We start from the raw sequence: 24,507 nt of genomic DNA, 5'->3' as shown, positions 1-24,507 counted from the left end.
ACCATAAGCTGCCCAGTTCGCCTCTGATAAAATCATACGAGCAACAGGGACAGGGCGCCGCCAGCATTTTGCAAATAAATATGGTGGTTAATGCCTTACCTGAAACTATTGAGTCCACTGATTCAATCATACCACCCCTAGACAAAACACTCATAACCAAGGTCCTAAGTCATGTCACAGAACCCTTACTGAACATAAGTTCTTTGTCAGCTGTGAGCACCACAGATGGTCCAAGAGCAGAGGTTGACAACAGTGTTTTCACCATGGAGATACAACCTACCAACAACATCTTATGCTGGAATGTTGCGGGTCTGTCTGAAAAAATTACCAACCCTCTTTGGCTGGAAATCGTAACCAAGCATAGTATTATCTGCATACAGGAAACGTGGACGACAAATGAGCTACACATTTTGGGCTACTGTACCTTCCATACCCCAGCTACTCCCAGCTTACACGGCAGACACAAGGGGGGGTTATGCACATACATCTCGTCTACAGGGGGATGCAAAGTAGTCAAGTTCTTATCAACAGAGTTTTATCAAATCATAGTAACCCCTTGGGGAGATCTAAAAAATATGACACTGGTCAATTTTTACAATAATATTTCAATACAATTAATGGAAACTGTTGTAAACAACCTAATGTCCAATTTATTAAAAATAGAGGAGCAGATGGACGGAGATATGGCTCTGTTATGGGTAGGTGATTTCAACTGCACCCTATGCCCTCGGGGAGCCGCGGGTATCTGCGGCCTGGGCGATAATAAGGAAGATGCTCCTACTCATTTTAATCACTCCAAGTTGCGGGACCTTCTGAATAACTTGACTTCTTATTTCACCTTGTCATATGTCAATGAATTATGTTCTCCCACTAAACCCTTCGGGCCCACTTTAACGGGAGAGGATGTAATTCAACCATCGATTTCACCCTTCTATCCTCAAGATATTCAGAGTCAGTATTAAACTGGGACACACTCGACACCATTCTCAGTGATAACTATCCAATTTCGATCACTATAAAATCTAAGGGCATTGTGCGAAACCCATTGAATAACCCCTTATACAACCCATCATTAAGGCTAGCCAGCACCAACGGGTACTGCATTAAATGGGACAAGGTGGAGCCTGTGGCCTTCCTTCACAGCTTAGTCAAAAATACTTACGAGGATATTCAAATCTGCCTCTCTAATAAGGATGAGCCTCACACAGTTATTAATTCCTTCATTAAAATTTTAGCGGAATCTGGGTTACACATTTTAAAGGCTTATACGATAAAGTAGAGCCTGTGGAATCTAGATTTCCACAAGGAAATTACCTCTGCGCATCTGTGGGGCATAATTTACCTAGTGCTTTCCCTTTGGGCATCACGTTAGAATGTGAGGTAGTCATCAGGGCACTGAAAGAAAGCCCCTCAGGGAAGGCACCCGGCCCGGATTGTGTCCCCATAGACGTATACAAATCTGAGATTGATCTATGGGCGCCCTTGCTCACCAACGTGCTTAACTCCTCAAATATCTCTGGATTCATTCCAACCTGGCCAGAGGCTATTGTGGTACCAATTTTTAAGAAAGGGGACAGGAATGATCCCGCCTGTTATCGCCCGATCTCGCTACTCGATGCCTTGATGAAAGTTGCCGGGAGGATCATTCTAAATAGGATCCAGGATTGGATGGAGGAGCATGACGTTATTTCGAACCTACAATACGGTTTTCGAGCAGGTAAAGGCATCATAGAACAAGGCCTTAATTTGGCATTAATAATAGCAAAATACACCCAGGCCAAAAAAGGAAATCTTTTCGTCACTTTTGTGGACTTAAGTTCCGCATTTGTGTGGACCATGAGATGCTCTGGGTGATACTCTCAGAGATTGGCTTAGACAAGCAAATCTTCCTGTTTATCAAAGAACTTTACAGGGGGGTAGGCGCCCGAGTCCGATATGGGAGGAGGGGTGAGTGCTCCGAGAAGTTCGAGATACGCAGAGGGGTAAGACAGGGGTACATTTTTAGCACCCCTGCTCTTAACCCTATACATCAACGCGGTTGGTCAACATCTTAGTGAATCATACCACGACTATTCAACAATAAACGGGTCCCCAATACCTATACTTTTGTATGCGCACGCCGCCGCAATAATGTCCCGGACAAGGGTAGGACTGCAAAGGGCAGTAGGGAAATTTACTGATTTTATGAAAAATAGAGGCCTACGAGTAAATGTTTCCAAAACTTATACTATGTCCTGCGGAACCGGGACCAGAAGGACACCATGCCCAATCTTCCTGGATGGGAGAAAAGTCGAGAGTACAGATAGGTTCTCCTACCCTGGCATTAATTTTGTTAGGAGGGGCACATGGCAGGCAGCTGCAACAGGAAGGCATCTAGCAATTTCCAGGGCCACTGGCGCATTGACTAACTTTGCCAAAAAATTGGGAGGGAGACCGGTCGGAGTACTCTTACAGATTTTCAAATCTAAATGCTTATCTACCGGCACCTATGGAGCTGGCCTTTGGGGGATTGAGCACGCAGAATACATCCAACGCTGTGAGAACCATTTCATTTGTTACTTACTAGCAGCTCCCAAGGACACAGCTACATACGTTGCTCATAATGAATTAGGCCTCCCATACATCTCAGACATCATTAAATCTTCTCCTATACTATTATGGCACAATGTTTGTGTAAAACCTGAGACAAGCCTAAATAGAGATGTCATTAAAGATGGTCTTAGTTTAGACGGTGCTGAAAACATTAAATGGTTCAAGTACGTAAGAGATACGCTCAAAGATATCGGGCACCCGGAATACTTTCTAAACCGTGCAAGCATGGAGGCTGTGTCCAGAATTACTCTGAAAAAGATGATCCTTGAGCATTTAGACAGAAAAAGATGGCTCTTAGAAAAGGGTAAATGCACAGTCATAGAGAATCAATTAACTACCATTGATGGCGGGGTCCAGCAGTATTTACTTTTAGAACCACCCCCCTTTGCACGTATGCTTTTGACCCGTTTTCGCACGGAAACTTTTTTTAGATGAATCACCTTCCCGCAATGCAACGACTGGACAGGGGAAAAAATTATCTGCCCGTGTGACAACACCTCATACCAGTCCAACATTCATTGCATACTATTCTGCAAGTTTCACCTGCTCCTGAGGGAAAGATTCCTGAAACCCCTATTAAAGGCATGGGGCTTACGAACCTGCAGAGTGGCCTTTAACAAATTGAAAATACTTGAAAACGCATATGTCATCAAAGATGTATCTTCCTACTTGAAACTTGTTGTTAGGCTCAGGAACTCGATGTGAGAAATATGGTATCTGTATTCATCTGTCTCAGACTAATTCTGGAAAAATCTGTATATAGACTGTCAGGAAAGTGCAACCATTGTCTTTTAATATAAATGTATAAAGTTTTATTCTTTTTAATTTTTTAACATATACATTTGTACTGAGTGGAGTGCCTTTGATAAACGTTCAGCCTCCTATGAACCGCACTACATCATGCCAGTTTGTTAATGCACTCTACCTTATATGTATCGATCTTTTTCATTATGCCTTTTTAAATGAATGCTTTTATGATTTTGTATTATAAATCGAATAAAGCTAAATTGATTTGATTTGACCTACATACTATTTACCTATTCTTAAATATTGAATCTGTATGATTCGGTATTTAAGAATAGGTAAATAGTATTTACCTACATCTGGCCCATAGTGTGGTTTGATTAGGTCAATTGGGACAAATCTTTTTTCCTTTTTTCCGGCAAGAAGTACAGTACAGTAGAAGTACAGTTCTTGTTCCTTCAACTGCTAGGACCGGTATAGGCTTTCTGTATGAGGGCCCGAATACTTTCTTGTCGGCTATTTTCTCTCTGACCAGATCCCCGATTTGTGGGATCCAGACAGGCCTTGCCATGACTGATTTGACTTCCCCATTGGTGGTCTGCTTCATATGGACATTACTTTGGTGTGCCCTGGATTTGTTAAGATCCTGTAAAACAGCAAACAATCATGGATGTCAAAAGGTTTTTTCATTCGCCACTGCGCCTTCACAATCAATATCGGTTACCCGCATTCTTGTCCCAAATAGGACCTTATATGGAGTGACCCCCCCTAGAGAACTTCTTGGTATGTTAATCAGTGCTCACTGTACTCCATACAGATGTGTTACCCAACTCTCACCCGTGCCTAATAGTCCATCTGTTAAAGATTGCTTTAAGTCCCGGTTTTTCCTCCCACGACGAATTATCCTCAGGATGGTACAGAGAGGAGTACCGCAATACTACACCCATACCTCGCAAGGCCTCCATGTAAGCCAGAGAGCTAAATGCAGGGCCCTGGTCGAAATGTAATGTGCCAATAGCGTATTTCCATATAAAGACTCGTAAATCGTTTATAACAGTTTAAGCGTCAGCCGAGCGTTGGGGCCACACCCATAGGAATCTCGAGCAAGAATCCACTGCAACCATGATACACCTGTAAGCCCCATCTCTTTATATGGGGCCGCAGTGTTCCAAGTAAACACACGCTGGTGGTTTGTCTGATATTAACAAAGGTGTCTGTGCTGGACATGTTACGGTGGCACCTTTCATATGCTGGCAGATGTTGCATTTGAAGACATAGTCTTTAGTCTGCTCTGTTAAACCTGGCCACCAATAACGTTGTTTCAATAAAGAAACATTTGCTGTAACTCCTGCATGTGAAGGCTCTTTCCCTACGTGTGCTGCTACAATTAAACCTAACCTACCATCCATGTTTGGAATTACTCTATCCCCACTCCAGGAATCTGAGCAAATGGAATGTTATTTGCATCTAACTTGTAGGAGTACTTGAGTGGAAACCTTTTCGGTACTGCTTTGCTGTTGTTGCGTGAAGCAATGACAGCCACCATAATCTCACCATCTATTCTTGTTTTTGAACGAGTGATTTCAGCTACGGAAGCCATGCGTAAAAGCCCCCTTTGCGGCTTTGTCAGCCAATGAATTCCCTTCAACGTGAACGCCATCATGCTGATGACTCAGTGCATGTATCACGTGAGCTCTCGGTACTTCGGTTTTTAACTTCACTAACTGTTCCCACAGCATTTTGTGCTTAATTGTGCCACCTTTTGCATCTTTGAACCTGTTTTGAACCCAGTGCTGCAAATATTAAATATATGACTGCACACAGTAAAAGAAATCCACACAATTAGTGTGCGGAATTCTCGATCAGTATTTACCAATGCCAGTATCCAGGCTTTTAACTTTGCCAACTGTGCCGTGCAGTCTCCTAGAGATTGCCTTTTTGGGCAACGTGGGTGGAACTTTCCATACTACATGCGACCTTTATTGATTGCAAATACCACGCTATATTGTTGCTTACTTTTTATGGCCAGCTTAGAAGATCCACCAGTGTCAATTATATATTCATACTGATCTAGAGGCATTATTTCGTTTGGTAGAGGATATTCTTGTTCATATTGCAGAAATACTTGTGTCTTTAGATTTGGGTGATACCTGTATTCTAGATCTGTTGCAGTGAGAGAATTAGCTCATTGTATCTATCTCGGATGTAAGGCTGTAGCTTTAGGAACACTCGCCTTTGTTGCAGCCTGTAAGGCTGGAACTGGAGTCACTACTATTATTCGTTTCCCTGTGCCTGTATTCTTTCTCTCACTACAGCAGTCTGTACTGCTGTTAGAATCTTTTCTGTAGATGCATCTCAGCATTTGTGTACAAATGTGATTTATGTGCAATTGGTACTGTTTCACCGTCATTATATGTTAGATAGGTGTACCCATATTGACCCGCATCCATACGGATCACAAGGTTGCGTACGTTTACACGTGCCTGTAAGTGTTTGGAAGCTATCATGTCAGCTTGGAGGGGAAGAAGGATATCTGTGTGTTCCTGTTTTCATTGTCTAACTGAAGTCAGGTTTTATTTAATCGTAGAAAGTTTTTGTTCTTTCTGCAGAATCCAAAATGTATGTTCTACCAAAATGTAGTACTCCCAGTATTGATTGTACATTTTTTAATGATTTTGGAGGTTGGAGCAGCGCTTATTTTTCTAAAAAAATTAGCTGTCAGGCTTTTTCCTTCTCTTGAAAGCTCATATCCGAAAAACAGGACACTGAGGAGGTACATTTGTGGCCCTCAGATGCAAATCCCCAAATTATGGTATTCACTCTGTTCAAGTGTTCCTCTCTCTAGGTCATAGTCTGTTAGATAAATATCATCCTCATAGGACAATGCCTATTCATCCAAATTTTGAAGTAACTCAGTTACTCTGGCCAAAAACAACTCCAGGCTGTTCTTATACCCCTGGGGGAGTCGACAACATTGCCGGTGTGACCCCAACACTGAGAATACAATTAGATACCTGCTTTCAGGCGCTATATTTTGGCAGAAAAATCCATTTGAGATATCAAGTGTTGTTTTATATTTTTTCCGCACAATGTTATTCATTAATGGAGCACTGTGTGAATTTTGAACTGCAAATGTCATCGTGCGAGTGTTTAAATGTCTGTAGTCTAAAACTAAACAGTATGAATTATCAGGTTTCATAATGGGAAACAAAGGATTATTCAGCTACGAGGTGCAATTTTCAATCACCCCTTGGCATTCAAGTTGATCTAAGATCTTCCTGACTTGTTTTTTAGCTGCTTGTTTTATTGGATACTGCCTCTGTGCAGTTGGAGTATTTTTTTAAAGGAATTATGTGGTGGATTAAATCCTCATCCCATCTGACATGTTTATTTTATAATGTAGGGACTTGGGCTACCGCCCACTCCTGTGCATATGTGTGTTTTAGGTGCTTGGGAATATGGTCTGAGAATGCCGGCAAAATTACTGTTTCTCCTTTAGGGCAATCCATGACGAATGCTGGCGGCCAATCTTGTTCAGCTAACAACATGTCATAGCCAAAAGTCAGGTTCTCCCAAAAGAGACCTCCAACTGTCCTGCATTTGTCCCCCTCCATTTGGAGTGTTAGTTCATATAACTTATGTGGGACACTCACCCTAGTATCAGGTGTGTCTACCGTGATATAATCATTCGAGTCCGCTGTCACCACAAATTCCACCAGGTTCTGGTGAGCTATTGTGACTTCTGCCGCACTGTCTAGCATCGTCAGAGCCCAATCCCCGTTCAGTAGTCGAGTCCTCAGAATTCTGGGCATGTCTGATCTTTAGATCTGCAACTTTCTTCTTTTTGAACTGTAGCTTCTGCTTTGATTTATCTTCTTTTTTGGAAGTATAATCTTGAGCGTGCTGCTTGTCTCTGGACTTCTTGTCTGTGTAACCGTCCTTCCCTTTGAGTTTTTCAATTAAACATGTAAAGAACGAGAAGAATGTGTATCAGTATCCTGATACCTATCAGGTTTCCTAATATTATCCCTATTCCTAAGGTTAACCCTCTTTTCGGAGGGCTCCTGTGGAAGAGATCTACCTCTGGATTGAGATTTGTTTCCTTTAAAGGTTTTTTTTTATTGTGCCACTTCTTTTTTGTTGAAGTAGGTGTCTTGGAAGTGTCCTTTTCAGGATAGCCCATCAGTTGCGATTTTAAAGCTTTCCCACCCAAACTGTCTCTGCCTAATTCTGCAAATGCAGTTTCAATTATTTTTGGTCGTTTTTGTTCCTGTTTTAAAGGACTGAACTCCCTTAGGCGTTGGCGGATAGCCACTGAAGCGGCTTCCCCTTTAGTATTAGCCAGTATTATGGTTGATACCTGGGCATAGTTACCTAGTAACTTCAACCCTAAGTTCAGAGGAGGTTCTGCTCGGTACTCATTTTGTATTTGTCTCAATACGTCTGGTACTACTGCTAATGACGGGATAGCATGAGTACTGGAATAAATGGCAGCAAAGACTGTACCCCAAGTGGTACAATCCTCAATTTGTGGTGTTATCCCCAGGGGCCAAGCAGATTGTTAGCATTCTGTGTTTTTCATGGGAAACAACCCTTACAACGCAACTTTTACAACGCACTACCATTACAATGAAACTTTTACAATGTAACATCCATCACATCGCATGCCATTACAACGCAACCATTACAACGCATGACACTAAAACGCATACCACTACAACGCATGTCATTACAACGCATACCATTACAACGCATAACATTACAACGCATAGTATCCTTACACTATCCAACACTAACCCTACTGTTGCATCCCCTGGAGTTAGAATAGTAATTTTTACCCCTACACTATCCAACACTTACCCTACTGTTGCACCCCCCTGGAGTTAGAATAGTAATTTTTACCCCTACACTATCCAACATTTACCCTACTGTTGCCCCCCCGCCCCTGGAGTTAGAATAGTAATTTTTACCCCTACACTATCCAATACTTACCATACATGCAATGTAATGTTATGCGTTGTAATGGTATGCAATGTAAAGGTAGTATGCGTTGTAATGGAATGCGTTGTAAAGGTAGTTTTTAGAAATGTGTTGTAATGGCATGTGTTGTAATGGAATGCGTTGTGATGGTATGCGTTGTAAAAGTATGCGTTGTAACGTCATACATCCGTTTTTCATACGGGGTAGTATTTGGGAATACTGCCTCTAGCTGCATTCTTTTCTGAGCTACCCAGAATGGCATTTGTTCACGTTTTGTGGGCATTTAACCCATCACTTTGTGTAATGTTTGTGGTGTAATTTTAGTTGTTGTACTCTGAGCTTGTGTTCCATTTGTCGTAACCCTTGCTGGTTGGACTGTAAGTGTCCTCATGACGAATTGAGTCAAGTTGCTGTACATTTTTATCAGTTATTTGTGTTGTGTGAGTAAGTCTCCTGGTGGCATTGTTTAATTATTACAACACAACAAAATATCCATGGGTCTGACAAGCCTACTAAAGCTCTAAAAACATGTAGCACAAGCAGTGACGTTGAATAATACTTAGGGGAAATCCTTTCAAAAGGACGGAATCCCATCACCCACCGGAGTGGCGTGCATCATCATCTGGGATCTCTTCTTGGTTGCAAAACCTAGTGCAGCCAAGGGTTACAACCCCCTCACTGTGAGAGAGGAGCTCAGGGATATTTTAATGATGTTATTCAGTAGTAGAATTTCCTAAAATCCGTCAGATGTGAAGAGTTTTAATTTTAAAAGTGATGGGCGCCGTGCACTAATGTGGAAAGTGATATGTGATCTAAAATTGGCTAACAGGAGATGAAAAGACTTTTATTCATTATCTCCTGATGTCAAGATTTAAAAACAGGGCAGATGCAGTTACCAAATATTGACTGCATTTGTCCAGAAACAAGGTCTACATGTTTCGGCCATTATGATCACTGTGGGATCATGGCCTTTCTAGATGTATCAAAACTTGTGGGTTGGAACATATACAACCTACAAAACTTGCTGTCTTGGTTCTCAGTTGATTACAATGTGTTGATAACACCTACAAATAAAAAAGTGGCATCAGAATTATTGTAACAACAAAGAGATCAAATACTTCTGCTAAATAGACTGTCAGTCACGTGGGTAATAAGTACCCATCGCGACTTGTACCTATACAGTATACTCAAAACATTAATTACCAAAGTTTGCTTACCCGTGAGGTATGAGAAAACAGCCTCACCTTGAGGTTCCGTGGTTTTCGGGACCGGACTCCATTTTGTTTGCGTTGTTCGAGACGCCATTTTTGTGTTGCCCTCACGTAGGCCGTGGAAGTAAACGAACGAACAAAGTTGCATGGGCTTCGTTGTTCATGTACATATTAACATGGCCTTTTCGACTTGCGAGTGAACTGCAAGATGCTGACCCCCTCACCTGAAACTGACCCTTCCACGAAGCCAATTTCTTTAGTAGATCGTTGTCTCAAATTGGCAATCAATGTTCAGGATATCGTTAACTTTTAGTTTCTTGCCCATATCTTATCCTACTCAACATCTGAATTGCTCCTTTTCTTATGTCTTTTCATTACATGGGTAATGCTTTCAATTATGGGTTTGTCCGGCTCGTGATAATCGAATTTGGGACAGTCCTAATAATTAACTTGTGGGTTGGTACAATGTAAAGTGAGCTTCTTGGAATGTAATAATGTGTGTAAAATGTACTTGATTCGTCAGAATTTGCCGCAGTGGGTGTGCATTTGCAATGGGCTGAAATTGTGAATATAAGGTGATGTCTTGGTCTACAAAAATTGAGCAGTTTCCTGAGTTGTACACCGTGTTGTATTGCTTGGTTTACTGTTACTAGCTGCAGCTAATAAATGTGATCTCTGACGCCACCTAGAAGTATTCCGTGTCTCTGTTTGCCAGGACTGGGGAACCTGAAGACTTTGGGCGTGTCCCTGACGCCGCTGGGTTCTAAGAAAACCCGGTTCTTCAACCTCACCTGGCTACAGCTCAGGACATGAGGCCCCGCTCTAAAAGAAGGGAAAATATAGGTAATAATCAGACATAGAAAGTACCATAAGTCTGTTACACCGATACTGTTGATGTTATTCTGAGTCAATTCTGTTCAAAGTGTGATATCTGAAAAATCAGCTGACTAAAATCATTTGAGCAGTTACTCATTCTAGAGGAAGGAATAAAAAGTGCTCACCCAATAAACTGATAACCCAGTGAACAGAGCAGAAAAGAATGTCTCACTCTGGATTATCGGTTTACAACATGGGGGACGTAATAGTCTAACCACTCTCCATTTTATTGTTTCCAAGTGTGTGTTGCTACTGGTAGAAAATAACACAACACATTTATTTTTGAAATTGTCTCGAAGAGGGATTGCAGATGAATATTAATTAAAGGGAACTACCATCCTTTTACTCTTAATCCGCTAAGTCGTAATAAATGCGTGTGTCATGTCAATTTTGGAAAAGCCAAAACTTCTACGGAGTTTCAAAATCAAGATTGGACCTCACTCAATCTATGATCATCAAGGCAAAACGAATTTAGACGCACTGCCTGTGTGCATCAGAGTGACTCCGAGAGAAAATGTCTGTCTTAACAAAGAGCGGCAATGCCAGTCTCACTTAAATAAAGGTGTGTATCGCTAGCAGTAGCAGATAGTTTCCTTACCTGTCGGTCGGTACCCCAGGCCATTTAAGAGCTGCATACGGAGGTAATCGCCAGCAGGTTGAGCTGCTGTTTCTATGCTCAGACCTTGCACCGGTGTATCTCGTTAACCTGCGTGTAAGCCCTTACTAATTTCATCATTCCAGAAGAACTACATAATGACCTGATGGGTAATGGGGTTTGTAGTACATCTTGGGTAGAGTTCTTCTCGCAGTGGTGTAACTCGTTAACCTGTGAGACGGCCCTTACTAAGTACGTTATTCCAGAAGGACTACAAAGTGACTCAATGGGTCATGGGGTATGTAGTTCATTTCGGGTGGAGCTAGAGATAGAGCGTACTTGTGTGCTGTTGAACACATTGTGATTATTAATCATCCGTTTTTAAAACAGAATAATAAAAAAGTTGAAAAAATGGAAACCATTAAGGACATTTGAATCCCTGTTCAACATACTACTGCGTTATTCTTGTTCTCTCATCTCGAGAAAGTGTTGGGTGTCTCTCGATTTTTGTGAGTATGTTAATTTCACCACACAAAGCACTGAGAAGCAACGCACCATCTGGAGTATGTTTGTAAACACTCCTCAGTCTAATATGACAATTAGTCCATCCTTTTTAAAGGATTTCCTCTAAGTATTACTAAAGGTCTCTGCTTTTGCTACATGTCTTAGAGCTTTAGTAGTCTCGTCAGACCTGCGGATATTTTGTTGTGTTGTAATAGTTGTAAATGGAGAATATATCCGTGCCAGTCTTAAAAACTTTCCCTTAGACCACCTATTATCCTTTGTGTATATTTTGGCATTGTTTCAATGTCAGGATGTGGTGTGTAGGCCACTAATATTGGCCATGTTGCCCCCTCTCTTCCGAGCAGGCTGAGTCTTACTCTTCTTCTTATATGGGGTAGGGCGCCTTTAAACCAGTATAAGTGTTCCTGGTACGTGAGCAGAACTTCAATGCCCTCATACGGACAATATTCCGCTGGTGTATCACATTCTGTGTAGAAGTGAAATGTTTGTGTTCTTGCATTTGCTGCTGGGAATGTAACCCAGAAATAAAATACCTCTGTTCTGGATGATTCGTGTGCATCAATCATGAAAGCTACTATGCCACCCCTAGGTGTTAAACCATGCCCTGGCAGTTTCAGGGTGACTGTATTTCGAAACTTTTCTGCAATCTAAATTTGCATCTACCTCGTCATCTGTGTGATACAGGTTTTGCACAACTCCTCCTGCGTTATTCGCATCTTCAGTCAGTGTTTTAAGGAAGTAGTACTTTCCAAGAAAACTAAGAGAAGGTGTTTTACACAATTTTAGGAACAATGTGTCCTTCAAGCTTGATTAACCAACAGCCAATAAATAGGATTTTTTCGCCTACTAAGCTATGGCGGAGTTTGTACCCACCCACTCCAGACTTCTCTGGTGTTTTGTGAGTAGGGGTCTCTGAGAATAGCACGACTGAACTACTCAGATTCAACTGTTAAATAAGTACCCAACCAACGTTGGACAACCCTCGAGGGATGTTAGACCACTGTGAGCTGGAACATCTGCATGTAGGAACCACAGCTTCTCTGGTCAGTGTGTCAGCTGGGAAGTCTCTGTCTTCTCTGTCTTTCTAAGCAAGACATGATGTATATATACCCATAGGTCTCCCCCGGGGCCCTACCTTGCTGCGTTACTGTGTCGGCCTAAAGGATGATGTCTTGCCTGAACTTTATACAGAGATATTGTACAGGAGATGTTAGTCTTGCTCTTAGTCCTGCTGTGCTTCCAAGAATCCTCATGCATAATGTATGAGATTCGAACTAGGGAAAAACCCGAGTTCTGAATGCAGTATCGTATCTAGGTAAAAGTTCAGTCCCTAAGAACTGCTATGTATGTAATGTAGGGAAGAATATAGGTGAAAGATTGCCATGTTACCTGCGTCTATATAGGGTACCTATATGGAATATAACAGGACTATATATATGACACAATAACCATTCTTTTTAGCACCAAAAAATAGCCTGGATTATGTTGTTTCTTAGACAAGCACTTGACCATCTTGTTGATGGCTGAGCATGAACTGGCAGTTCATGGTTGACTGTATATGCTTGCTACTTTTTAAATAATATTTTATTTTTCTTATTTTGTTAACTTGTTTGATTTTTCTTAATTGATGTGTTTTATTGTGAAAACAAATAGGACTGTGGGTGTGTGAGGTTGGATGTTTGAATGTATGATGGTGGGTCTGTTGTCATAATATTGTGTTTTTGTTGAGGTTTGTTGGTGTGTTAGACTATGATAATAATTGTTTGGACATATAATGATAGACGTGTTGGTGTGTGATGTTAGTTGTTGTCAGGATGCACTAACCTTGTGGTCCGAATACAACTGGAGCAACACAAACTTACATCTCTCACTGCCTCCACCAGTTACTACATATACAGGAATTTGAGGGCCATTGGAACAAACAGAGAAAGGGGACTGTATAAGAAAGAAAAAGGATACAGTAGACTTCACCACTCTGACTCATCGCTTCTGTTGGCCAGTAATGTCTACAGGATGTGACTATCTAAAGGCTAATAGATAGCTATAGTAACTCGTCATAGAAGAACTGGTAAATCGCGTCTGACAATTGACTTTACTGAACCTCTGTCCTGAGTATACCAGGGACCGTATTACACATTATCACTGTTTGCACCCGGCGCACCTTTCAAAAAGTGCGCTGGGTGCAAACAGTGATAATGAGCCCTATTATGGTGTATGCGCAGCCCCCAGGATAGCCACAAACTCACGCCGCCCTAGGGGCCGCTCCGTGTTTTCACAGTGCAGGTGGCACTCGCCTGAACTTTCAAAGGGGATTAGAGATCCCCTTGGTGGCAGGTGCAGTCCGTGACTGCACCCGCCTGCAAGGGGATGTCTGGGGGGTCCATGGAACCACCTTTGCCCCCCCACAATGGGCTGCTGTCAGGAGGCGCACTGACAGTGCGACACCTCTTAAATGGCGCACTGTCAGTGCGCCTTCTGAGGGCTACTTTGATGCTGCGCCCACCTCTGTAATATGGCGTGGGAGCAGAGTCCAAGGAATCCCCTCATTTGCATGGGTAACGCCTCTTTGCACAAGCGTCTGTGTCCCCTTCTATAATACCAAAGTGCCCCGGGGCGTGCAAAGCAGGCACAAACGCCCGTTGCACCCCCTGGGCACCATCTGTAATACAGCCCCAGGTTAACTAGATCTAACACCATTGTGGCCGAGGCACAATTGCCTTTTTCAATTTCCATAGTAAAATAGGCGGAAAACCAATTGACCCCAAGTTTACAATTTCAGGGGAATGTGCACACATAGAATCAGCCATAGTAAGTATAGCACATAACATATTTATCTGGAAGGAGCCTAATATTCCTACCTGAAGACCTGGAGCATGAAGTATCCACCCAAGAAGAGTTACTGTAGAGCACTGCTTGACTAACACTCCATGGCACTACAATAAAGTGTGCAGGTACTCTCATTTCCATGAGAGTTATTGGTTTACAGTTTATTTGTTCAACAGAAAACATGGGGGTATGGGTGTTATTTGCTGTATCTCACAGGATAGAGGTGAAGACACAGAATTAAGCCACGCCATGTTGGTGTGGGGAATCTGCTTGGATCACTCATCAGCAGCAATATTCAGTTATTAAGGTTCCCTACCTGTGCATACACTTTATTGTATTTAATGGATCTCACAACCAAAACAGCCTCTGTGGTTACGTTGATCGCTTTAGAAAACACAGAGGAATACCGAATTGCAAACAGAGTAAGCTTAATTCTTGTTTTTTCGTTGTGTATCACATTTGTATTGTGAGTATACAGCACAATGGCATTCTTCGTTGCAGTAACAACTTGTGGTTGTTAAACTGTTCTTTGATTCTTGCAGGCTCATATTGTCGCTGTCCTAGTTCCCCTTCAGTATGATGGGACACCAGCCATCGACCTGAAAACAGTCCTGGGAGTGGACAGGGGAGCCATGGATGATCTTTGCAAAATGGTCCCTGAAATGAAAGAGCTCCTGGCCAGGAAACCGGTGGTGTTGCCTGTGCAGCCCTACATGAAGCTAAAGTTCTCCTATCTCATCTTCCTGGGGTTTTGCATTAGTGATGAATTCATTCCTGAACATATTGTTGAGGTGAGGGAGGTTATTTTTGTTAAGCTATCCTTTTCAGGTATTTTGATTAGATAAAGTTTTCATGATTCGTTCCTATTGTATTTGATCTGGGCATTTTGATAGAGTGGGCAATCTGTTTAGTTGGTGGCTTTCATGTGCAGTGTTTGCTGGAGTGAATGCCAAGGTAAATCTTACATGCACCTCAACATGCCATAGGTTCACTCTGGCTGTTATGCCATATATCCAAGTGATTGTATAGAAGCTATACTGACGGCAGCCGCAACTGAGACCACATCAACCAAGTTTGATTTTGGATATCATAGGGTGGAGAAATTAAATACTCTTGCTATGAATATTCTGTCTTTAAGATGTTATCAATCTGTTTGATATTTTCTCTTTTGTTTGTCTGTTCAATACAGGTACTGATAGATGTGGCTCAGAGATGCCTGGAGGTGTGTGAGCAGTCACTGTCAACAAAGGTCACCATCCACATTCCTGACCTGGGCGAACAAGGAGTGACAGCCAATGATATCATCCGAATTTTTTCTGATTCAGTTACTCAGTTTTCACAGAGACGTCGGGTGATCAAGCATATCCGACTTCTGCTGCAACCACCTAAAGTCTCCACAGAGGTATGGAATTGCCTCATTTGATTGGCATAATGGCGAGTGGAGTTCAGGAGAAAGAAACTCAACGACAAAAGTTTTGAAAAGTCAACATCAGAGTTGTTCAGTAAGCCAGTGCTGTAAATTAGATTTTAGATATGCTACAAAGTAACAGGGCTTTGGTCCCTGGCAGGAAAGCAGGTGAATAACAGGGTGTTCCACTCACATGCTTCGCTGGAATGGCCAGCTCAGTAAAGAGAGGGTTATGATAGCTGAGAGTAGGAAGGGACAGTGGTGAGGCTAGGGGCCTCAGTTGGCGCGAGTGTGAGATTTGTCACTCTGGCGGTAGATTTATTTATAAGCTCAGTTTGACTGATCATAGATCTTAAAACATTTGTGTTGGCAAGGGTGTGGGATACAGACATGCTAGTGCACTTAGAACAAAGCAAATGGGCACAATTCCTGCACAACAAAATACCATAATAAAATATATTTCTGTAAATAAACTGTGCAGGCCATGAATGATAAAGTAACACATCATAAATCACTGCATCTAGGTAGCCAAGGCTAGGGCAAACCTGTCAGGAGTACCTTTAAACACTGTCACAGTAGGGCTTCTTGAACTTATTTCTACTTGGAGTGCACTTCAACCAAAAAAGTTAAAACCCGATGGTTCACATTTGGGGCCTTGCTGACGCACTTGGAGGCTTAGAAAGGTTGACGGGGTAAAGAGTAAGCTAAAGAAGAATTTATAATGGTTTTTGGTGATCAGATAGTTTCCAGAACCGAGATCCTGGTGGCACGTGAAGTGCTGGGTGGCAGAAATGAAAATTATGAGTAGGCTGGCACTCACAACCCAGTGGGAAGTTTGCAGTCGGGGTCCCTCAGCTGATGGTTTAGGGTCCCTGGCACACTATCCAGCTGTGCCCTCACACCTATTTGCTCATTTGTCCCTGAATAATCCATAACTTGTTATCTCTTTGTCATTAGATTGTGGGTCACTTACTGCCATATTTATCATACTTTCATGCCACGCAATGCATCAAGACAACTTGCCCGCTGCCTGGACATATTACCAATATATGGTGCATTCCTGCGCTCTGCCTGCGCTGACTCACAATGTGCTGCCTAGTGTCAATGCAGGCAACCTTGCGCTGTGGTGCAAGGGGGCCTGCATTGTAGGCAGAATAGTTTTTGTGCATGGGGCACCTTCCTGCACAAAAATAACCCTCCGAGGCATTTTCCTCTTTCTATGTTTGCTACAGAATGCAGCACACTGAGGAAGCAGAAATAACAAGGAGATATAAAGCTTTTTGTCTTGTTGCACTTCTGGTGGAAAGGCATACACTTCTGATGCCATCACAAGTCTACTAGTGTTGGTAAAGCTGGGAATGCATCAAACCCATGGGTGGATGCGTGGGAACACCCATGCTCCACCCTTGTAACGTCCCCACCCCATAGTTTAATCCAAGGCAGTGACTTGAGCTGCCTTGCGTTACATCAGATCAACCAAAGCACACAAGGCCACTGAGGGTGGTCTTGCATGACTTGATAAATCTGAATCTAGGGTTTGAGTCGCCCTGTGTCACCTTGTGTGACGCAAGGGTGAGGCAAAACTATGATAAATCAGGCCCTTAATTGTAAAAGGGCTCATTCACGGTAATGTTGGAGTTCCTCACTGACCTCCTTTCTGTGCAATTTAGTATTTGATTCCCATTTGTTTTATCTGATTTGAGATCTTATTAAAGTGTTGTTTATTAACTTAAAGCTCCCTGATCTGGCTTGACCTCACAACTTGATTGTTACGTAATGTGCTGTTCTGTACTCGCCTCAGCAGTTCCTTCTTTGATCTGGTTCGTGACTGCTGAACCATGTCTACCTAAAAGTCCAAGAGGCTTGGGAGGTCAATGTTTTGTCACAGACCAGTCCCCTGGGTCCTGGTTAGTCGGGAATGCTAGCACACTCACATTTCATAGTGTGCAATTGTCGCTGGGACTGTAAAGCTCAATGAAAAAGAGCAAGCACAGCAAAATGTACAAACAACTGTTTGTGCGAGAATATACATCCTCGTATCATGGCTGCTAGATGTACTGAAATGAAAAGTTAATACTACAGGTCAAAAACAATGAACAAAAATCATGTTTTGCGGACATGCCAATTGAAGGTATATATCATAAATTCAAAAAATGGTTGAATTTTGCCCACGAAAGGGCATGCCAAAGTTCATTGTTCTCAAAGACTGTAGACTAAATAAAATGGGAGAATTGCAGATATTAATAACAGCTCATCATTTCCTTTCCTTCGTGGTTTGCAGACATCATCACTTCAAGGTCACAGTTTATGAAAATTGACTCTCTTAGCCTGGATGCACTGATTTGTCAACTGCATACCTTGCACCAGTACTCTCATCTTTGCCTTAAAAAATGAAACTCCAGCAACGTTACTACTCTAACAACACGCCACTCTATAAAGACTTAGAAAATGAATGTTCTCACTCTCAAATCATCAAACATCAATTTGTCTTCCTATGCGCTTATTCACTACTATCTCTAGTGCAAAAATGGCTTCTAAATTGTATCAACTTAGGTGAACATTGGTCCTAGTTGGATTCAGCATTGGCCTAAATATCTCTGTAAAACCTCATGGCTCCATTTTGAAAAAACCCACCTAATTACAGCTTGTCATAAAACTAAAACGTTCTATACCGCCCTCAGACTTCCGAGCCAATGTTTATATCTTGATTAGTTCATACCTAGTTGGTGTAAATGCAATACTGGCTGAACTTGACAAACTCCACTTGCTCCCTCTTGGCTCCAAATTACAATTCAAAGCGACATGCATCACCCTAGACCTGCTCTGCTATTTAAAAGGCACATTTCTCATCACCGGAAAATGAATACTTGAAGCAAATAATTGATCCAAGAACGTTCAAAATTAAAATGATTAAAACCATTCAACCAAGCCTACTCCTACTGAGGAATTTGGACCGATTTCCAATTATCCTTCCTTGAAACCTGATGACCCAGTTATTGCGATCCTATTGGAAAGACAATCATTGCAACGTCCACCCTTCTAGCTGTGCAGTCTCTTGTTGTTATTGTAATACTGTTGTTTATCTGGCACTTGCGTAGTGTTCAGTGTATTTCCTATTTCACGTGAACGCTGCCCATGTGCTGGGCCCATAGTACAGAAATAGCCCTACTAAATAAATGTATAATTCCCCATTATCACCAAATTTTAGAACTCAGCAGTTGCAGTTGACATAGTTTCTAGATGGTGAGTGTAATTAAATGACTGGTTTGGATTAACAAAAGAAGAAGACTACTGCTAGGGCAGAGAGAAGGCATCAGATTGGCTCACTTCAAACTCTGGCACTTGAAAACTCTTCATGAGTGGTACTGGCCACCCAACTGTAGAAAAATGTCTATAATTGGAGTACATTTCTGGAAATGTACAGAACACAGTTGCGGAAAGATACATCTTTATTGCTCCATCCACTTACATTACTGGGGTGACAATACCCAAATTGTATAAGTTTAGGACTTGCAAAATTCCACATGTGTATTAATCTTCTATATATTTACAACAGAATGATTGAAACTACTTCAATGGGAGCCAAACCTAGGTGATTGGAAAATCTTGATGCTCCAGATTACAAATCTAAAATAGTAGGAATTTTAAATTTGGCTTTGTTTATTAATCAACTACAGGGTCCACATACAAGAGTGCAAAAGAGAACGGGCAATGGGGTCAAGCACAATTGCACCTATCCTTAGTGCTGCTTTCTAAAGATTTTTTTAGGTGCCACGGATGGGAGATTCAAAAGCCCCTAAACCTCCTAAAATAAGGATTGTCTTTCTCACAACTTACAGCACACAGTGGTCCAGCACACTTATTGTGATTATACCCTAATATTTCAACAGTGATAACATTTAATGTAAAAGAGTTATTTTCAAATCGATGAAGATAACAATTCAGTGGAGTTGTTTGCAGTTCATTCTTTATTTCTTTATTCTTTATTTCTTTATTTCTTTATTTTTCTTCAAATAAAAAGACTGTAGCCGTAGCCAACGCGTTTCGTCCTTCATGGACTTCTTCAGGTCTACAAGTAGCACATATACATATATGACAATTATTATACATACATTTGCACTATTTACAAATAAAAACAATTTTTACAGATAATTCATATATTGTAACACATAATTTTAAGCATCATTTCTAACGGTCACGTAACTATAGTTTGTACAATATTAACAAAGCATTCTATACTGCAACATAATATCCTTAAAAGAAGAACAATTCTATATCACTCCACTGTTGCTATCTTATCATATTCATTACAATTCACACAACCTAAAAATTGTGCAGAGCAGTAAAACACCCAAAACCTTTGTATCCTTTTATCTTAAAGTCCGGTGGGTTCGCAAAAATGACATTATAACAATTTCCCAATGGGTGCACCTCAAAGCAGAAAGTTAGCATTTCTTACCAGAAAATGTAATGATTTTTGGTCTTTATCAGATATTTTAAGTCTCTCCCCAATGGCATCCAACTCGATTTCAGATTGCCTAATGTATAAAAACAAGGGTCAATTTTGTAACCAGTCTGCCCCTGTTTATTAGGTTTGGACAATGTCATAAAGGCATAGTGCATACCTTACGAATTTTCTGTATTTTGAATTCAAGGAGGCTGTAGTAAAGATGCTCCTGTACCTAATAATCAGTCCTGAATTGTAGTTCCTGATACATTTTGTAAAGGAAAAGAGAGAGTATCTTTTTTAATTCAAGGAGGCTCTAGTAAAGATGCTCCTGTACCAAATAATCAGTCCTAAATTATAGTTCCTAATACATTTTGTACAGGAAAAGAGAGAGTATCTTTTCAGTAAAGTGGCCAATCTCAATGTCCCCATAAAACATGAAAATTGTTAAATCATTTGAAAAGTGTGTAGTTACGTGCGCATGTCCAGAATTTGTAATATTGAATGTGAAACATATTGCAAGATCTTGTTTAATCAACATAGTCTAGATGACGAGTGTATGTCTTGAAAGTAACAACACCATGCTCAACAAATATATTTTATTTGTTCTGTCTTCAGTCTTGTTCTAGGCTCAGCACTGATAAAGCGTAGTAAATAAACAGTGATATAAAAGAAAAACTAAAAGGAAACATACCATAAAGAAATAAAGGGAATTTATCTCTACTATACAATACTCAGAAACGTTACCATCAAAACGTGGCTTTATATAGTGCTTCTTATCACACTGCTTCTTTTATTAAGCGCTGTAAGTTACTAGCAATACTGAATTTGAGGGAAAAAATCTTCAAATAAACTCCTAATTAACACTTTGTCTTTTTTAGGCCGAGCAAAGAATGGAAAGTCCACTAGGTATGTAAAATACATTTATATATATATATTTTCCCTTAAAAATGTTCTTCATAATCACTGCCAAGATATTTATTCCTCGAAATTAGTGTCACTTGACACCCAGATATCTCCCACCAGTATGTGTGATTCTATAACTTTTTTAGCATCTGGGAAAATATAAAGGAGCGTTTTTTCAGGTTTGTCTATGCTGTCAACCCGCTCGGGAGGCGGAAGCCCTGCAGCCTCCACACCAACAGAACCAGGGGGCACTTTCGGTGGCACTTGCATACACGCCAATATTTTGAGGAGGAAAGTGAGAGATTTAAAAAACACAATCTGGAGAATGTATTTCCCCCCCATTAACTTCAATTGTAGGAGAGGCAATGTCATGCACCTGAATCTGGTCTATGTGTGCTCTTGTTTATTATTTTTTTATTTTATTTTTTAAAATTAACTCCCCCCAAAGCTGAAGCTTGTTTCTAATAAACAGAAAAGAAATGTCACTGCCTCGCAGAGAGTTTCTTCCTGAACATCAACAGCATGTCTTCGGTTTCTTGCCCAGAACAGGTAGACCTTGCATGGTGGGCCAGGCATCCAAAACCTAAGCTTGGGGAGACCTGGTCGGAATAGGGGGGACCTCTAACATTGACAAGCTGGTTAAAGGGTTCCACCAGTGATGTCTACTGAGGCTCCGGATCAGAAACTCGGCGTTGCCCAGCCTATAATTAGAAAGGGGAACCGCAAATGTTGGTGGAACAGGAGATTAAACTTCCGGGGAGCTCCACTTAACCCAGTTTTCATGCTGCTCTTGTTTCCATTGTCCTCTCACTGGGCGTCTTCCACCACAGCATGGCACATACATTGAGCCTAATTCACTAAACGTGTGTGTACCTCAGTATCATGCAGCAGTTAAAAAAACACAGATTCACATTTATCACAACCAAATCCTCATTTGAAGATTTTCTTAAACACATATCCAGTTTGTTTGTGAAAAGTACACTTGCTTAGTGAACTTTTATGAATAATTAAGTCAGAATTAAAAGGTTTTTGTGAAATTGAGGTAGCAATGAAAACTCGTGTGAACATAACTACATTCAGAACTTTTACAGAAGGCAAAGTATGCTCTCCAGCTGAGGAAGAGATGAGAACACTTGTATGTTTCATGAGGATATAAGGGATAGAGATTATCATCAGAAATGTTTTATTTTTCAAAGATAGAAAACAAGAATAAACAGATTACATATGCTGATGCACATTTCTGCTTTTACCATGTGACTTCAACAACTAGAGCACAATTTGCATAGATACGAATTATTCACTAGGCGTGCTCCTGGAAATGTGTGTTTTTTTAATAGAATTTGAGTACACCATGGGATTTTTGTATACCTCGTAAATGTTGTAAATGTACTTCAAATAGAGGAGGAAATCTTAGAGGAGTAGATCCAAATAATATATATTTTTGCTCTGGGACTATTGATATTTTTTTAACAGAACCACATCAAGCCTGACAAGAGTGTATCATCGTTGTAGTAATAATTGTCGGAAGTACACAGTTTGATAGAATGGTAAGGTATTGTTTGTCTATACTCTTTTCACATTTCTATCCAGGTCGTTTATAAACACAATATTAAAATATGGACCCGGAAGCAGTGCTGTGACACTTACTTCAAAGCTGCAAATCTGTCTGTAGTTTCCAGGGGCTTTGCTTGGTGCCTCAGGTGCATTGACCCTGGAGCCCAGAGGCCTTGGGGGCCCGTTGAACCTTGATTATTGATGTTATTTCATAATGCCAACAGCAGCCAGGGTGCCCATTTCTTTCCTGGCACTAGGGACCCTGAGACACCATGTATGGTACGGGTAATTACCATCATCACCGAAAAAGCACTTGGGTAAGGACACATGTAGGGAAGGACAGCAAGATATGCACTCTTGTAGGATATCTAGTCGACCTTTAAAGAATGGTCTGCCACTGAGAATGATCCAGCCAGGTGAAGGCAATTTTAAAAGTTACTGATTGGCTCGTGGGTAATGCTTTCCTTTCAGCTTACATGTGAAAGAATTGCTCTGAGTGGCCAGCACCAGTATCGTGTCCCACTCGTTCTTATCTTGTTGACACAAATTTGACACAAGTATATATAGTCATTATAAAAGCAATTTTCTATTTCATGCATGAAATAATGGTGCCACTCTGTGCCCAATATGAATGGCTCATGTGACATCATTAGAAATGGGGAGCCAGATTCTGGAGGAACATTTCCAATAAAGGGAGGGATTCAGGAAAGAGGGCCAAATGAGATGGCCCCTCATGGTCAAAGCACTCGACAGCAAGAACGGCCTCACCCCTGAGAAGTATAGACTGAAGTTCCTGGACAGCCAGAAGCTGCCCCACCAGTCCTGGGTAGATTATATGGACAACTTCTGCACGGCACTGGATGGCAGGGGAAAGGACAGTGATGTGAGTGGTTACCATGGCCTGTACAATTTGGTTGCCAGAGTGCACATGTATAGTAGTTGTTTTCTAGAGCAGTGCCACCATCTAATATATAGAAATCTCACTAGTCCTGGGAAGCATGCCAAGGAGGTGGACCACTGGGTTAGCACCAGAGTCTAAAAGAAAGTAGCTTGGAGTGACCACAAAAATGGTGGTACAGGTTTCCCCCCAGCTGAGTGAAGGGGAGTTCCAGGGTGACACAGACAAGTCCCAGAGTAAAGTGGGGGTAAAGGGTTCCTGCCTCTTCTGAGAAACAAGGGGCGGTTTGGTTCTTGGTGGCCCAGGAAACTCCATTCCAACCCATTGCTTTGAGTGTTCCCAGTTAGGACACAAACAATGGAACTCTGTCCCAATAAACCATCCAGTGGTGTAAACTCCACAAAGTTGGCTACTGTGGCTTTAGGACGAAGTAGTACACCAGAGAAGAGTGTAGAACATTCACCACGGTGTTTCCCAAGTGGGCGGCTAGGGTGGGGGCCGATTTGGGCACCTGAAGGACATTTTTGTTACAGGGCCGTTTTTTGGCCCCTGTAACAAAAATAGCAGAAACCAGCCCTGGCAAACAGCTCAGCCGCTCCCAGGGGGGCCGGCCGAGCTCTTTGCTAGGGCCAGTTTTGGTTCCCAGTCCGGCCCTGGCTGGCCAGGCAGTTCAGCTTCAGGGTAAAGACTCTGGACTTAGAGGCTTGTCTCAGAACACCAACCCTGGATTGGTGGGAAGGAGAGTGGGAGAAGGGTGCCTTGCACCTGGGGCTTGTGCCCAACTTTGAAAAGCCGCAGAGGTCAAAGAACCTGAAGGAGCAAGTAGGGAACTCCTTGCTATCCCCAAGACTGAAAGTGAGGCCTGCCCAGGGCCACTGCTTGGAGCCTCCACCTGGCAGTGGATGGCCCGGGGTCTGGCTCTGGACACTGACAGATGTCAGTGGA

The 24,507-nt window shown here is 41.7% G+C and overlaps 1 protein-coding gene across 2 annotated transcripts in view; it reads left to right on the top strand.

The window, feature by feature from the left end:
- Positions 1-24,507, top strand: part of LOC144781884 (uncharacterized) — a 698,016-nt gene that overhangs the window by 218,805 nt on the left and 454,704 nt on the right. For both annotated transcript variants that reach the window (XM_078660934.1, XM_078660935.1), the window contains exons 4-6: positions 14,892-15,140; positions 15,539-15,751; positions 21,086-21,113. In XM_078660934.1, the coding sequence (XP_078517060.1) occupies positions 14,892-15,140; positions 15,539-15,751; positions 21,086-21,113 (490 nt within the window). The remainder of the gene's footprint in view (positions 1-14,891; positions 15,141-15,538; positions 15,752-21,085; positions 21,114-24,507) is intronic.

This window comes from Lissotriton helveticus, chromosome 9, assembly GCF_964261635.1.
Source record: "Lissotriton helveticus chromosome 9, aLisHel1.1, whole genome shotgun sequence".
Classification (NCBI taxonomy): Eukaryota; Metazoa; Chordata; class Amphibia; order Caudata; family Salamandridae; genus Lissotriton; species Lissotriton helveticus.
Note: the sequence above shows the minus strand (reverse complement) of the source record. Positions and strands in the feature narration are given on the sequence as shown.